Genomic DNA, 12,339 nt, shown 5'->3' on the forward strand with positions numbered 1-12,339 from the left:
CTAATACAAGTATAGAGCACCATCTGCTGGCATAGGGAGGAACAGTTATGCAAGATTATCAAAAAAATTGCGACGGCAATTCAACGTTTGGAACGGGTTGTCAAAATTTTTATTATTTTGTAGTATTATAATATATGTTTGGAGGGAGGCAAAAATATATAAACATTCTATAACAACTCCATTTAAGCACTTACAAAGCTTCAGATGATATATCAGTTGAGTTTCATAATATCATCTTCATTAAATAAGACTTAAACGTGGTGTTGAAAGTCTGCATTTTTAAGTTTTGGTTAATTTTAACAATCGTTGAATGTCAGGCTCAATGGCAATAGTGGGGAACTTCCTGCTGTATCTTTTAAACGGCTCTCCCTCGGGTGCTATGAGGAATTTCTCAAAGTTCCAAGATATGTCGGTCCTGCTGATGGGACTCCAAACCAGAAATTTGGGGTCGTGCATGAGGGAGTTTGGGTCATCGTTGGGATAGGGGAGTTTTTCTTTGAGATAAGCAAAGACAGGATGTGGATTTTCTCCATTGACGTCGCATTTCTCAAAGATGGTGAAGTTGGGCTGAAATCCTCCGCCTGGGCGGACATGTTGGAGGGAATTTAGGATCTCACCATTGCTACAGTTTTCCTGGAACCACACAAGAATTTATTCTAGTTACTGATGGCTTTGTCACAACACATACCATTTTCCAACACCTCACATTTTTCAAAATATCAATAAATAAAAAAATAATGTCAAGTCTTTCATCATCTAGTGACAGACAATGGTATTGCACCCAAAAGTGAGTTATACCAACTGTACAAAAATAAAACGGGAAGTGCACTGTAAATTCTTTCAATTTAGATACATTGTGGTCAATAAGCAAGCTCAGCTACTCAACTAACCTGATACCCAAACTGGTTACAGGGGAAGGCCAGGACCACCAGTCGATGGGGGTACTTTCCTTGGAGCTCCTTGAGCTGGTTGAAGTCCTGGCCGGTGGTGCCTCAGAGCGACGCCACGTTCTCTATCAGCACCACCCGCCCACGATACACATTGAAGTCCACCATGTCACCCTCCAACGTTGTGGCCTTCAGGTCATAGAAGGTCTTGGCGATGAACGCCATTCTCAGCAGTACACGAGAACCTTTGCACTGGAGGGAGGTCAGAGCTTCGGATAAGACGGGGTCGGTGGTCACATGAGTCGCTGCCGAAGGTAGGCTCAGATGACACTGCGGGAAAACTGATCTACGCCGGACATCCAATACGATCTTATCAAAGTCATATTTTTCCTAGACCATATTAAGCTATTCGAATGACGCCATGTGTCTTACTTCTTCAACATTTATTTCATTCTTGGATGTCTTTCATGGCACTTTAATAAAAACATTCAGGTAAAATGGCATCTGAAACTTAATAGAATTTCAAGAGTCTTAAGTGCTGTGCCGAACATTTTCACGTTGGTACTGTACAGTGAACCTCTGCATTGGATTTTTTTTGTAGAACCCATCCTCTATTATTTGTTGTAAAACTCACCTAATTGCTGTTTTCCCAAATTTGTGTTTAGTATAAAAATGTCACCATTGGCACATTCTTGAGGTATGTTGGTGACAATGTTGAAGTGAAGGGGAAGCACTTCATTTAATCAAGCCAGGAAAAAAAAATATTTGTTCCATCAGCGTCTGTAAACAATGGCAAACATTTTTGGGTTGGGCATCAATTACTCACGGACTTTTCCGATTTATGGTTCGAACAGGAGTTCACTGTACTGCTTTCAGAAACAGAATAAACATACAAAGGGGATCACATGGAAATGAATGAAGCGTCAAGTTTCAAGGTTTAAATAATTAATAGCCTTCCTCTCACTTTACACCCGAACAATGCATTATAAATTAACAAACTATAAATAAGATTAGAAAGCAACAGGATGAAAAGTAGGGAAAGTAGATGTGATATATTACTGCCTTCTGTTGGCAGGTCCCCCAAAAAAAAAATTGGTGAATTAAATTAAGAGCGTAAACAAAATGTTAATTTAAAACATTCTGGCACAGGCACAAACTCTCCGAATGCTATTATCTTGACCGTTTTCGTCCAACCCGGCCTTGTTTAAATAATCATCCAGAGATCCCAGCAGGTTGTCCACGTCTCTCTTGTGAGCCTGCAGCACCAGTTCTGTCACTCGATTGAATGACTGAAAGATACCAAATGCAGAGACGTTATCGACAAATCACGTGCACACTTTATTTTCCGTATTGGTGATGGACCTTTTCGATGTTGTGACTCGTGGACGCGCTGGTTTCAAAGAAATCCATTCCGTACCTTTCCGCCAGCTGCAACATTGAATTTGATATTTGAGGGACCATAGAAGGCAAATTTAGTAATGAAGAAAAAATTGAGTCAAACCTTGCTTCCTTCCTCCCTCGTCACTCGCCTCCTGGGCTCTTCGTCTGATTTGTTTCCTACCAAAATCCTCTGCACTTTTTCCGGTGCGTACTGTGAGACAACAACAGAGAGGAGGAAGCAAAGGATTGTTTTCTTTCGATTTACAATGCATGATTTTTTTTTTGGCTTACCTCGTCAACGTCGGTGGCCCACTTGACGATGTGCTGAAAGGAGGACTCGCTGGTGATGTCATAAACAAAGATGATACCCTTAGGCGGAAAGAACAAATAGAAAAAATAAAAATAAAAGAGTGCACCTTTGATAAACAACTCATCCTCCCACACGCTGATGAAAACAAAACTTTGTCAGAGGTAAAGATAGTTCACGTCGGTTTGGCAAAGTCACCTGTGCACGCCTGTAGTACTGTTTGGTAATAGTCTGATAGCGTTCCTGACCGGCGGTGTCCCTGAAAAAGAAAAAAAGAAAGAAAAAAAAAAGGATCACACAGACGGACAAACAAATGAATCAAATTTGAAAGGAAATAAAACTCACCATATTTGTACCCGCACCTTGATTCCATCTATTTCTAGAGTTTTCATTTTAAAGTCCACACCTAAAAACGAAAATTGAATATCAATCGGTCAAAGCAAAAGGAAACCGATGAAAAAAAAGAGTGAGTTTTGTTGTATACTTTATTTAGATGTGCTGCTGCTCCTTGTGTGTACAGTATGAAGTAGCCATTGTTTGAACTAAAGCATTATAATCACCGTAAAAAACTATGCTAATTTCCGTCATCCTGCCTAAAGGTACTTTGCGCTATATTTTGGTTGACATTTATTGGGCAAAATTTTATGATTTGTTTGAACATTTTTCTCTTTCAATATATAATGTTTACATAATTTTCTATTGCTTTTCAGGAGGGAGTGACTAAAGATTAGCAAGCCTATTTGGAGAACTGCGCAAGCGAGAGAGAACGAATTAATAATTGTTTATTACGGTTCCAGTAAGCACTCTATGGTTTTAACATTTTAACTTGTTAAAGGACTTACAATAAATACAGACTTAAGTTCTTAAATTTTCGTGGAGTTTGGATTTATTTAGGGGTGCTTTAGCGCCCGCCAAAATGGGATAGACACGCCTCTGCCTGGTGGTAAAAAAAATATAGAAAAACATTTTAATAAAGTCACTTATTATGGCAGATGTTCACCTACTTCAGATAGGATTTCCAAATATATTTCTCCCACGCGCACGCGCCTGTCAGACCAAACCTGCCGGGCCAACAAGTAGAGCTACTTTTCCCCACTTCACAAAGTAAAAGTAAACATGCGAAAAAATAAATGGCAGCTGATATTCCGATTGTATTCACAAATGAGTCACATTAATAAGTTTTGGGTCTGTCGGTGGTTTGAATATGTCAATTGTCTGTTTAAACGAGACGGATGACTTCAATTTTAATTTCTTACCGATGGTGGAGATATGTCCTGTATCGAACTCTTTGTCCGTGAAGCGACGCAGCATACACGTCTTGCCGACACCTGAATCCCCGAGTAGGAGAATCCGGAACAAAATATCGTACTGCTTAGCCATGATCGACTGTTTAAAAAAATAACTTTTAATTGTCAGGGAATGACTCCTCCATGTTTTGCATTTACCTGACGTACTCGCCAATTACGCTGCCTACACGCGTCAGATTCAGGTCAGCTCGGAAATTCTGGTTTTCCAGCAAGTCTAGGCGACAGCGTTGTAGAGCAAATATCTGAGTGACACTTTTTGGCTGGTGATAAAATCCTACAATTTAATGATCATTTCACTCCGTCTGAATACTAGGACACTTAATATCGGTCATAAACTGACAGTACCGTCCACCTTATAGAAACTACCATGGTCCGTGAACATGGCAAAGCAAACAAGCTTCATCCTTCAGAGGAACTGCTTTTGACAAGTTTGAATTATACTTAAGTCAGGGAAACAACTTATATTTTTGAATCCTCAAGTCAGGGAAACAACTTATATTTTTGCACCTTAAAAACAAGCACAACGTGCTATTTCAAATACATTCGACATGCAAATTTCCCACATTTTATTTTGTCTTTAAAGTTACCAACTGAAAAATAAACTTATTCCTCAATTGTTTTGGGCGATTAAGGTCAAAAAGTAACTTTTACATTTGAAACACTACTAAAACCAAAAAGAAGTATATCATTGTGCAGTGATTCTTTTTTTTAGTCAAGGCACATATTAAAATATTTTCTGAATTTGTTTCAAAAACAACTTCGAAGCAGTAAGCACATAAATAGTAAGCCACATGAACAGAAACACATAAAGTCATAAATACATCCGATAAGGATAAAAGTTTTATTCAAGGTATGTCTTAACTTGCAAGACACCCTTTGGCAGTATGTACAACATACCTGTAATTTCCATGGAATGGAACAAACAAATATTGATTACATACACACTCATTTACCTCTGAGAAAATGGGGGGTGGGGGGGGGGGGGGGGGGGGGGGGGGGAAATAGAGAAACATTCCCAGCACAAGCAAAAATATTCTCAAGGGAATTTTTTTCCTTTTGCGGTTGACACCATTTTGGATTTGGGTTATATACTACACACAACCAAGAGTTCATTCCTAAAAAATGAAGTTGAACTGTATTGTGTAACATTCAGTATCGATCAGGTGCTTATGTTTTGTCTGACAGTGATTAAAAAAAAAAATAGCGTAAAGAAATTAGCTGAACCCATTGTGGGGGCAATTAAAACACAATTTTGCCCTTTTCAAGTCCAAAAACATAAGTGACATCAATTATGGTTCACTATAAATAAGGGGGATTTCATTTTAAGTCCACAAAACACTTTTTCAAAACACAACATTTCAGGCATCTACACCGAATAAGCTGATTTTGCATAACATCACATCTTTCTGAAGAAAAAAAAGAAAAGATTTAAAAAGGGAATGTTGCCAATCAGCATATTTTGTCAACTCCTCTCAACAATTGCAAGTTTTGTGACCTGACATCTCATACTTTGTAATCTCCACATTCCTTTAAATTAAGGTCGGTGTGAGGTTTGAAAAATGTAAAGTCCTTCAAAATTACAGAGCTGCCTCACTTTGGGTGGGGGGGTCGTTGGGGGGGTTCACGCTGGGCTGCGAGGAAAGAAGTGACAGGATGCTTCGGGAGGTCGAAGCATTTTATACACAATATATAGCACCTCTCTCCTCCTGACTGACTCAAGCAAGAAGAAGGCAGGGCTGAATGCACACAGCTAAGAGGAGTTTCAGAAGAAAAAAAAAAAACAACAAGGTCAAACAAAAAAAAGTCAGTCGTAGAGTCTAGCTGGGCTCCACGCGCAGCCTCTTCCTGGTCGGGGGCTCCTCGGGCTCCGATTCCGAGCTGGAGTCGGAGCCGCCGTCAAAGGCCGACACGGCGCTCCCTTTGCGGTTGGTGTACAGGCTGCTGTCGGAGGAATAGTTGCTCTGCAGCTGATTGTTGCCCTTGGCTTTCTCCAGAGCACGCACTGCAATCACAAAGCTCGCTAAATGGCCGCACGAGACATTACGAGCCCCACAGTAGAACCTCCGAGCCGCCTTGAAAATACTCGTTGAATTTGCGGAGGTTCCGCTGTCGCGTACGTACATACCCTGCTGTTCCAGCAGCGCATTCTGCTTCTTTAAGTCGTCAATGTCTTGCTGGTGGGTGTGATTTTTTCGTCTCATGTATTGAATGTACTCAGTGGCTTTGTCGAGAATCTGGGCTCGCGAAGCCTGTTTAACAGAGCTCTGTCAGCAGACAATTTCAGAGAGACATGAAGAAACGATGTAGTGGAAACAGTCTCAAGACACAATTGTTTCATTCAGGGGGTCCTCGGTTTCCGACGGTGTTATCGCTCCTATGCTAGAGACGCATGGGTGCTCAAATTTGTATGTCAGAGCATTTTTGCTAACACAATAGTAAGGACAGATTTCAAGTAAATTTATGGAAAACACTTTTAAGCACTAAACGCCGCGGGTGCCGTTTATACCGTGGAAAACCGAGGAGCCCCTTGTATAACACAGACAAGTATTCAAGTCAAAACATTTTCATTGTCAACAGTTGTAAAAGGGTTACCAAATGTGTCTGGGTTCGGAATTTAACAATCAAACCTAAAAAGCCTCATATGTTTGTGCAAATAATGACTGCTAGGGGGAAAAAAATCATGACAGATACAATCTATATCAATTATGTGGTCATTAAGGCTATTCTGCCCGGCGATAATGACACTCAGGGTCTTTAAGATGAACCGTGATGCTGTGAATCATAAACTTTGGGCATATTATGACATAGCTTTAGAAAGAAGTTAAGGTACAACTCAAAAGTCAAGGTCTGTTGACGGCACGGTGTGTTACTTGCACTTATCTGTGCAGATAGTAAGAATCCTATTTGCATGTCATATCAGACTCATCTATTGACTTTGGTGTGGGTCTGCGCTTCAAGCTTTTCCCGTTGTGGGAGGTTTGTGTCGGGATGCTTTTGTCCCTCCTCACCTTCTCTCCTTGCAATGCAGGCACCGAGTCTCGTAAACCGTGAAAGCTGTCTTTGATGTGGTCCCTGCGTTTACGCTCCAGCGCGTTGTGATGTGCTCGCTTGTCTGCCTGCAACAAAGACAAGATTTTTTTTTTTAATGGACTGCTTCCATGCGGCCTCTGACGCCGTTTCCTACGTCTTTGTGTAAACCACATTTGCGTGACATCACCTGGCAACAACAAAAAAACCTGCTGTGCAAGTTGAATAAAAATTTGCTATGTTGGTAGTGCTTTCAGGGAACGCTGACAGTGCAACTTTACAGACTACTTACTTCTACTGCTGGTTACCAAATAACAGAAAAAGCTACAAACTTTTTTTTCCGGATTTGGTGGTACTTGGTGGGACTGAAATCAAACTCAACAATTGCGGTTGGGGACCCATTTAGAAGACACAGGCGACACGAAGACTGCCGTGATGATCAAGGAGGAATCCACCAAGAATTTGTTAGACTTCAGGGGGATTTTCAAATGGACTTCAAAGAGCAAAGTCTGGATTTGAAAAATTTCTTTCATGACACCAGTACTGGAGCATTTCTGATACGACTCATCTATGCTTTTTGTGACATTTTCGTCTGCTGCTGTGATATTTTAAACTCACTAATGATTGGGGAAGTGCTGGTGCAAAAGATTTGTACATCATTTCAAGGGTTGAAGGCTTTGCAGGCCTGCAAGCAGTGTGTGGCTTTATGAGCAGCAGCTTAAACAAGTGAGGGGGAGGGGGAATCCATGAAATCCACAGATATGAACCAGATCGTGGCTGTTGAATCATTTCACATGAATACAATAACTATGACTCGATTACAACATAATAACAAGGGATTAGAATTGGAGATATTTCCACAGGCTTGCACAACATTGTACTGTTGGATTTAACATGTTGAAGAGGGTGCACGCAAATACACAACAACAATGAAACGATCACGACAATGTAATCGAATTAAAGTCACGTTACCGGACACTTACCTAACCGACAATATATTAGATGACAATTAGCAAAAATGGTTAGCGATATACGACAGTAATTCGACGGAAGACGCAGTGTTTTTAAGCCCCCGCAGCACTAGGTTAGCAATGTGGGTCACTGCATCAGTATACGATTCCTCCGATTGTGTATTAAACAAAGCTAAGATCCCTATTTTATTTTCGATTTTCAAAAACCTGTTCAATCGGTATGAAGTAATAACTCAAATGACGTCATGTACGAGAACCAAGGAAAGTTAACCTTCTCAAATGGCCCGACCTTGCTCTTGGGGAGATTAGTTGTGCATTAGCCCAGTGCCCAAAATGTGCGTTATTTTGTAATAATTGAAGCTTTATTTTTTTAAATGTAATTAATAAGGCAAAAAGCAGCTTTCCAACACTTGCTTGGTACTGTAATACGAACGAAGGGAAGGAGCAAACAATTTAAAGCGTCTAGTCGACGCCACCACAAAGCCTATTGCTCGGTATACGAATAACACATCATACAAGTTATCATTCCAAATACGTCCCTTTAAATATTTATCAAAATTCGGTATTCTAGCCTACTAGCTAACCTGGCTAACTCGGATAGCTCCGAGCAAGATACCGCGACAAAGTTGCTGTCTAGCTAGCTGCCTTTTAAGTGGGGGAAACTGAGGCACATACATCGCTGTCGACTTCGATGTCATCGTTTTCGCTCATTCTTCGGTAAAGGGGGTATGCGAAAAGAAAACAAGCAGCTGTCAAAACAAAAGCAGCAGCGAGCGGAGGCAAAATAAAAATAAAAATCTTGCGTGAAGCTCTGCTTACAGCAGAGACATGACGATGAACGGTTACTTTACACGTGATTCGCCTACACATGGATCAGAAAACACACACGGCGCATGCGCGAAGAAAAACAGGGCTTTCTGGCTAATGTAGTTTAGCCGTTCACGCATCCCCGATATGACGCGTTTATAAACTACATTGCCCACAAGCGCTGCAAAAGACGGCTTGCAAACCGTAAATATTGTAACCTCGCACATTTAGTTATGATTAATGCATCCTAAAATTGCCCACTATTAACATTTAATCATCAGGATACACAACTTTGATACTTTGATTAGATAGTCTTGAATAAAGGAAGTAGTCATAGCTGTTACCCGCTGATAAACAATCCTGTGGTGTGACAAGACCACTGGGACAAATTGTGGCTTGTTTGACACAATAACATGGCTCCTCTCTATGATTATGAAACCAGATGGTGGCCTAGCTCACTTTGAGTCGCCCTCCCCCTCTCACAATCTATGGCTACAATGGACCTGTATGCTTGCATGCATGTTGAGTATTACAAAAGGGTGCCTTTGATGCCATCCATCCATCCATGCATCCATGCATCCATCCATCCATCCTTCCACTAGTAGAGATTAGAGAACCACGTTGGAGCTCTTTAGTCCCACACATGAGTCGTAACTAATGTGTTTGTTTTCGAAAGCATCCCGCTCAAAAGACAAAGAGGATGCCTTCTGCCAAGTGCCATAGTTTCATAACATGAAATGGGCCTCTCTTTGCACATGCACCTCTTGAGGCCCAATATGATGTTCTAATTAAGGCAGGAAGGAGCCTCATGCAGAGTATCTGAAGAAGCCAGGTCGCTACTAAACAGAATTTCACGAAATTCTTGGTAGAAGGGACAAAAAGAAACCAGCTGCGTGTGGTGTAGCATTTCAAAATGAGGTTTGTGTTTCGCTACAGTCTGCAGCAGCGCCACCATGTTGCCATGGAGCCACATGACACAGGAGGGAGGGTTTCAGTCTGGCCACAAAAGAAGAGGAGCAAAGAGGGGAATGCGTGCAGGGATGCAAACAAAGTTTGAAGATTGGATTTGCTGCAAGGTAAGAAATCTGTCCAAGACTTATCTGAGCATTGAATACAATTTAGATTCTATGATATTCTACTCTTACAGAGGGAGTTTATTTTTACTATATTGTTTTTAAAGCAAAGTTCACAAAAGTGGAAGATGATTCTAATTCTTTGTGGAACATCATTCGATGAGCATGTACAAATGATTTACAGCAGTGTAAGTATCTTGTCATGCACGTGTTGTTTTGGATTAAAGAAATTAACTAAATGTACTAAAACTAACTTGAGGCTATATGATTACATTTATTGCACATTTTGGATCTCAAGAAATCAAAATTTGATTAATTGGCGGCTATTGCATTTGATCAAATTCAGATACGTTTTTTTTATGAGTATTATATAGTGCTGTATTTGGCACACACAAGTTGCACCATTAAATAAAAATATGGGCAAATATAGAAATTGAATTTCCCATCCATATATGTGCCCTGTGATTGGCACAATCCTAATGAGTACAAACTCAATAAAAAAAAAGGATGATCGGGATTAAAATTAGTAAAATAAAAATAGAAGGGGCCCTCAAATAGAACCTTGGGGAACACCAGAGGTGAATGATGGTTTTACAGACTGAAAGATTGATTGATTGGTTGGTTAAAAAGTGTGTTTGCCTCTTCAAAGTTCAAACATCAGGTGAAGCCCACACAGTATACGAAGCATTCAGACGAGCTTTACAATGAATGTGACGGACATCAATCATGAAGGCAACATGTCTGTCAATGGGAACATGAGCATCTTGAACATATCTCCACCTCTCAACAATGCCCTCAACACCTTCTCCATCATCATCCTCTTCATCACCATGATATCCCTCGGGTGCACCATGGAGATTTCCAAAATCAAGAGTCATCTCCTCAAGCCTAAGGGAGTGGCCATCGCCATGGTGACCCAATTCGGCATCATGCCCTTGACTGCGTTCACACTGGCCAAATTGCTGAAGATGAATTCTGTGAAAGCGGTGACCGTGCTCATATGTGGCTGCTGCCCTGGAGGAAACCTATCCAACATCTTCACTTTAGCCCTAAAGGGTGATATGAATCTCAGGTGGGCGTGGCCAACATCATCTAGCCACGCCTTGTATAATATATCCTTTTGAAAGTCTTTTTTGTTTTTCTCCTGTAGTATTGTGATGACCACATGCTCCTGCATTGCAGCTCTGGGTCTGATGCCCTTGCTGCTTTTGATTTACTGCCAAGGCTTCAACGGCTTGGAGAACGCAGTGCCCTACTTGGGCATCCTGAGCGCTCTCACTTTCACCTTACTGCCTTGCGGTATGGGCATCATGCTCAATCACTACAAACCCAAATATACACCAGTTGTCCTGAAAGTAAGATTTTTTTTTTTCTTCTCATTTTATTGTCCAACACAATTTCCTTTTTGTTGAGTGAACGCCTTTTAGCTGTGTGCTGTTATCAATGAGTTTTATCTAATCCAATGGAAAATTTGAGCTAGAGGAAGTTCGCAAAGAACAAAATGTTCTCGGATAATTAAAGCCATGTTTGCAAAAAGGAATATTTTCTTTCTATTTCGCTTTTAGTGGGCTAGTCAACTTTTTCCCCATCCGGTGACCTCTTACATAATCATAACTATCTTTTTTTTTTTGTTAACAGTCTGGCCTGGGCATTTTGATTATCTCCAGCATCATTGTGTTCACTTTATCTGGTGTGGCGGTCAAAGACATGTTGTGGATGATCCTGACTGCCGACATTATTTCCGTGGCGGCTCTGATGCCCCTCATAGGCTTCATTTTGGGATATGTCATATCCGTCATATGCAGACTAAGCTCAAAGTAAGTTTGACTGTTACGCAACTAATAAAAAATACTAAATTGGGTTCGGGTTCTCATCATACTGAACTATCATTTGTGTTTGTGGAATCCAGATGCTGCAGGACCGTCTCCGTGGAAACAGGCTGTCAGAACATCCAGCTGTGTTTGGCTATTTTGAAGGTGGGCTTTCCTCCGGAGGTCATCGGGCCCATGTTCCTCTTCCCTTTGCTTTACTACATATTCCAGTGTGGAGAGGCTCTTCTCCTGACTGTGTGCTTCAGATGTTACCAGATGGTCAAGTCACCAAGTGAGGGTAAATGTCACAGCTGTGTGTGTTTTTGTGGGGGTTGAAAGGAAGATTGGGTTTTATAATATTGTTTTTTTTTTTTGGGACAGAAAGAAGAATAAATACGAACGTCAACGTGAAACAAGAGGAGGTAAAACCGCCTGAGTGACTTCACTTTGGATCACAACGAAGACCAATGAATATGGAAAATATTTACCTCACTTTATTTTTCCTCACATTGTGATGTTGGAACGGTGTTCCAAACTCCCTAGTTCTACACTTTTGCAAAGGCAGAATTTTTATATTTTTATTAGTTTGCTCGGGCTTGTACTTATACATTTATTCAATAAAAAAAAAAAAATACCGCTTCTTTTGATATGAACTGAGATGAGCACATTTGGCACAAATGAAATAGTATTTAATCAACAAACACACTTGTGATAAAATGCTTACATATTAAAGTTACTTTAAACTTTACATAGATAAAAATAGCATGTA

At 40.6% G+C, this 12,339-nt stretch overlaps 4 protein-coding genes across 7 annotated transcripts; 1 reads left to right on the top strand and 3 right to left on the bottom strand.

The window, feature by feature from the left end:
- Window positions 1-96: 96 nt before the first annotated feature.
- gpx2 (glutathione peroxidase 2) lies at window positions 97-1,177 on the bottom strand. Its single transcript, XM_037241972.1, has 2 exons — window positions 891-1,177; window positions 97-633 (listed from the first exon to the last, which is right to left on the bottom strand). The coding sequence occupies exons 1-2, from the start codon at window positions 1,110-1,112 to the stop codon at window positions 280-282; spliced, it is 576 nt and encodes a 191-aa protein (XP_037097867.1). The 5' UTR covers window positions 1,113-1,177; the 3' UTR covers window positions 97-279.
- A 142-nt stretch (window positions 1,178-1,319) lies between these two features.
- Window positions 1,320-4,059, bottom strand: LOC119116532 (ras-related protein Rab-15-like). The gene is made up of 7 exons (XM_037241970.1): window positions 3,831-4,059; window positions 2,920-2,980; window positions 2,773-2,833; window positions 2,559-2,636; window positions 2,389-2,478; window positions 2,250-2,315; window positions 1,320-2,176 (listed from the first exon to the last, which is right to left on the bottom strand). The coding sequence occupies exons 1-7, from the start codon at window positions 3,952-3,954 to the stop codon at window positions 2,018-2,020; spliced, it is 639 nt and encodes a 212-aa protein (XP_037097865.1). The 5' UTR covers window positions 3,955-4,059; the 3' UTR covers window positions 1,320-2,017.
- A 640-nt stretch (window positions 4,060-4,699) lies between these two features.
- LOC119115815 (protein max-like) lies at window positions 4,700-8,751 on the bottom strand. 2 transcript variants are annotated; one of them, XM_037240630.1, is made up of 4 exons: window positions 8,555-8,751; window positions 6,890-6,997; window positions 6,007-6,130; window positions 4,700-5,883 (listed from the first exon to the last, which is right to left on the bottom strand). In XM_037240630.1, the coding sequence occupies exons 1-4, from the start codon at window positions 8,747-8,749 to the stop codon at window positions 5,699-5,701; spliced, it is 612 nt and encodes a 203-aa protein (XP_037096525.1). In that variant the 5' UTR covers window positions 8,750-8,751; the 3' UTR covers window positions 4,700-5,698. The 2 variants fall into 2 exon arrangements, with proteins under 2 accessions (XP_037096525.1, XP_037096524.1); XM_037240629.1 differs by having other exon boundaries at window positions 6,007-6,145; window positions 8,555-8,749.
- Window positions 8,752-9,558: 807 nt separating this feature from the next.
- On the top strand, window positions 9,559-12,198 carry LOC119115813 (sodium/bile acid cotransporter-like). 3 transcript variants are annotated; one of them, XM_037240627.1, is made up of 6 exons: window positions 9,559-9,762; window positions 10,409-10,831; window positions 10,910-11,114; window positions 11,398-11,576; window positions 11,669-11,868; window positions 11,952-12,198. In XM_037240627.1, exons 2-6 carry the CDS (start codon window positions 10,464-10,466, stop codon window positions 12,008-12,010), a joined length of 1,011 nt encoding a protein of 336 aa, XP_037096522.1. In that variant the 5' UTR covers window positions 9,559-9,762; window positions 10,409-10,463; the 3' UTR covers window positions 12,011-12,198. The 3 variants fall into 3 exon arrangements, with proteins under 3 accessions (XP_037096522.1, XP_037096523.1, XP_037096521.1); XM_037240628.1 differs by having other exon boundaries at window positions 10,417-10,831; XM_037240626.1 differs by having other exon boundaries at window positions 9,560-9,762; window positions 10,421-10,831.
- The last annotated feature ends 141 nt before the right edge of the window (window positions 12,199-12,339 follow it).

Source organism: Syngnathus acus, chromosome 22, assembly GCF_901709675.1.
Source record: "Syngnathus acus chromosome 22, fSynAcu1.2, whole genome shotgun sequence".
Taxonomy (NCBI): domain Eukaryota; kingdom Metazoa; phylum Chordata; class Actinopteri; order Syngnathiformes; family Syngnathidae; genus Syngnathus; species Syngnathus acus.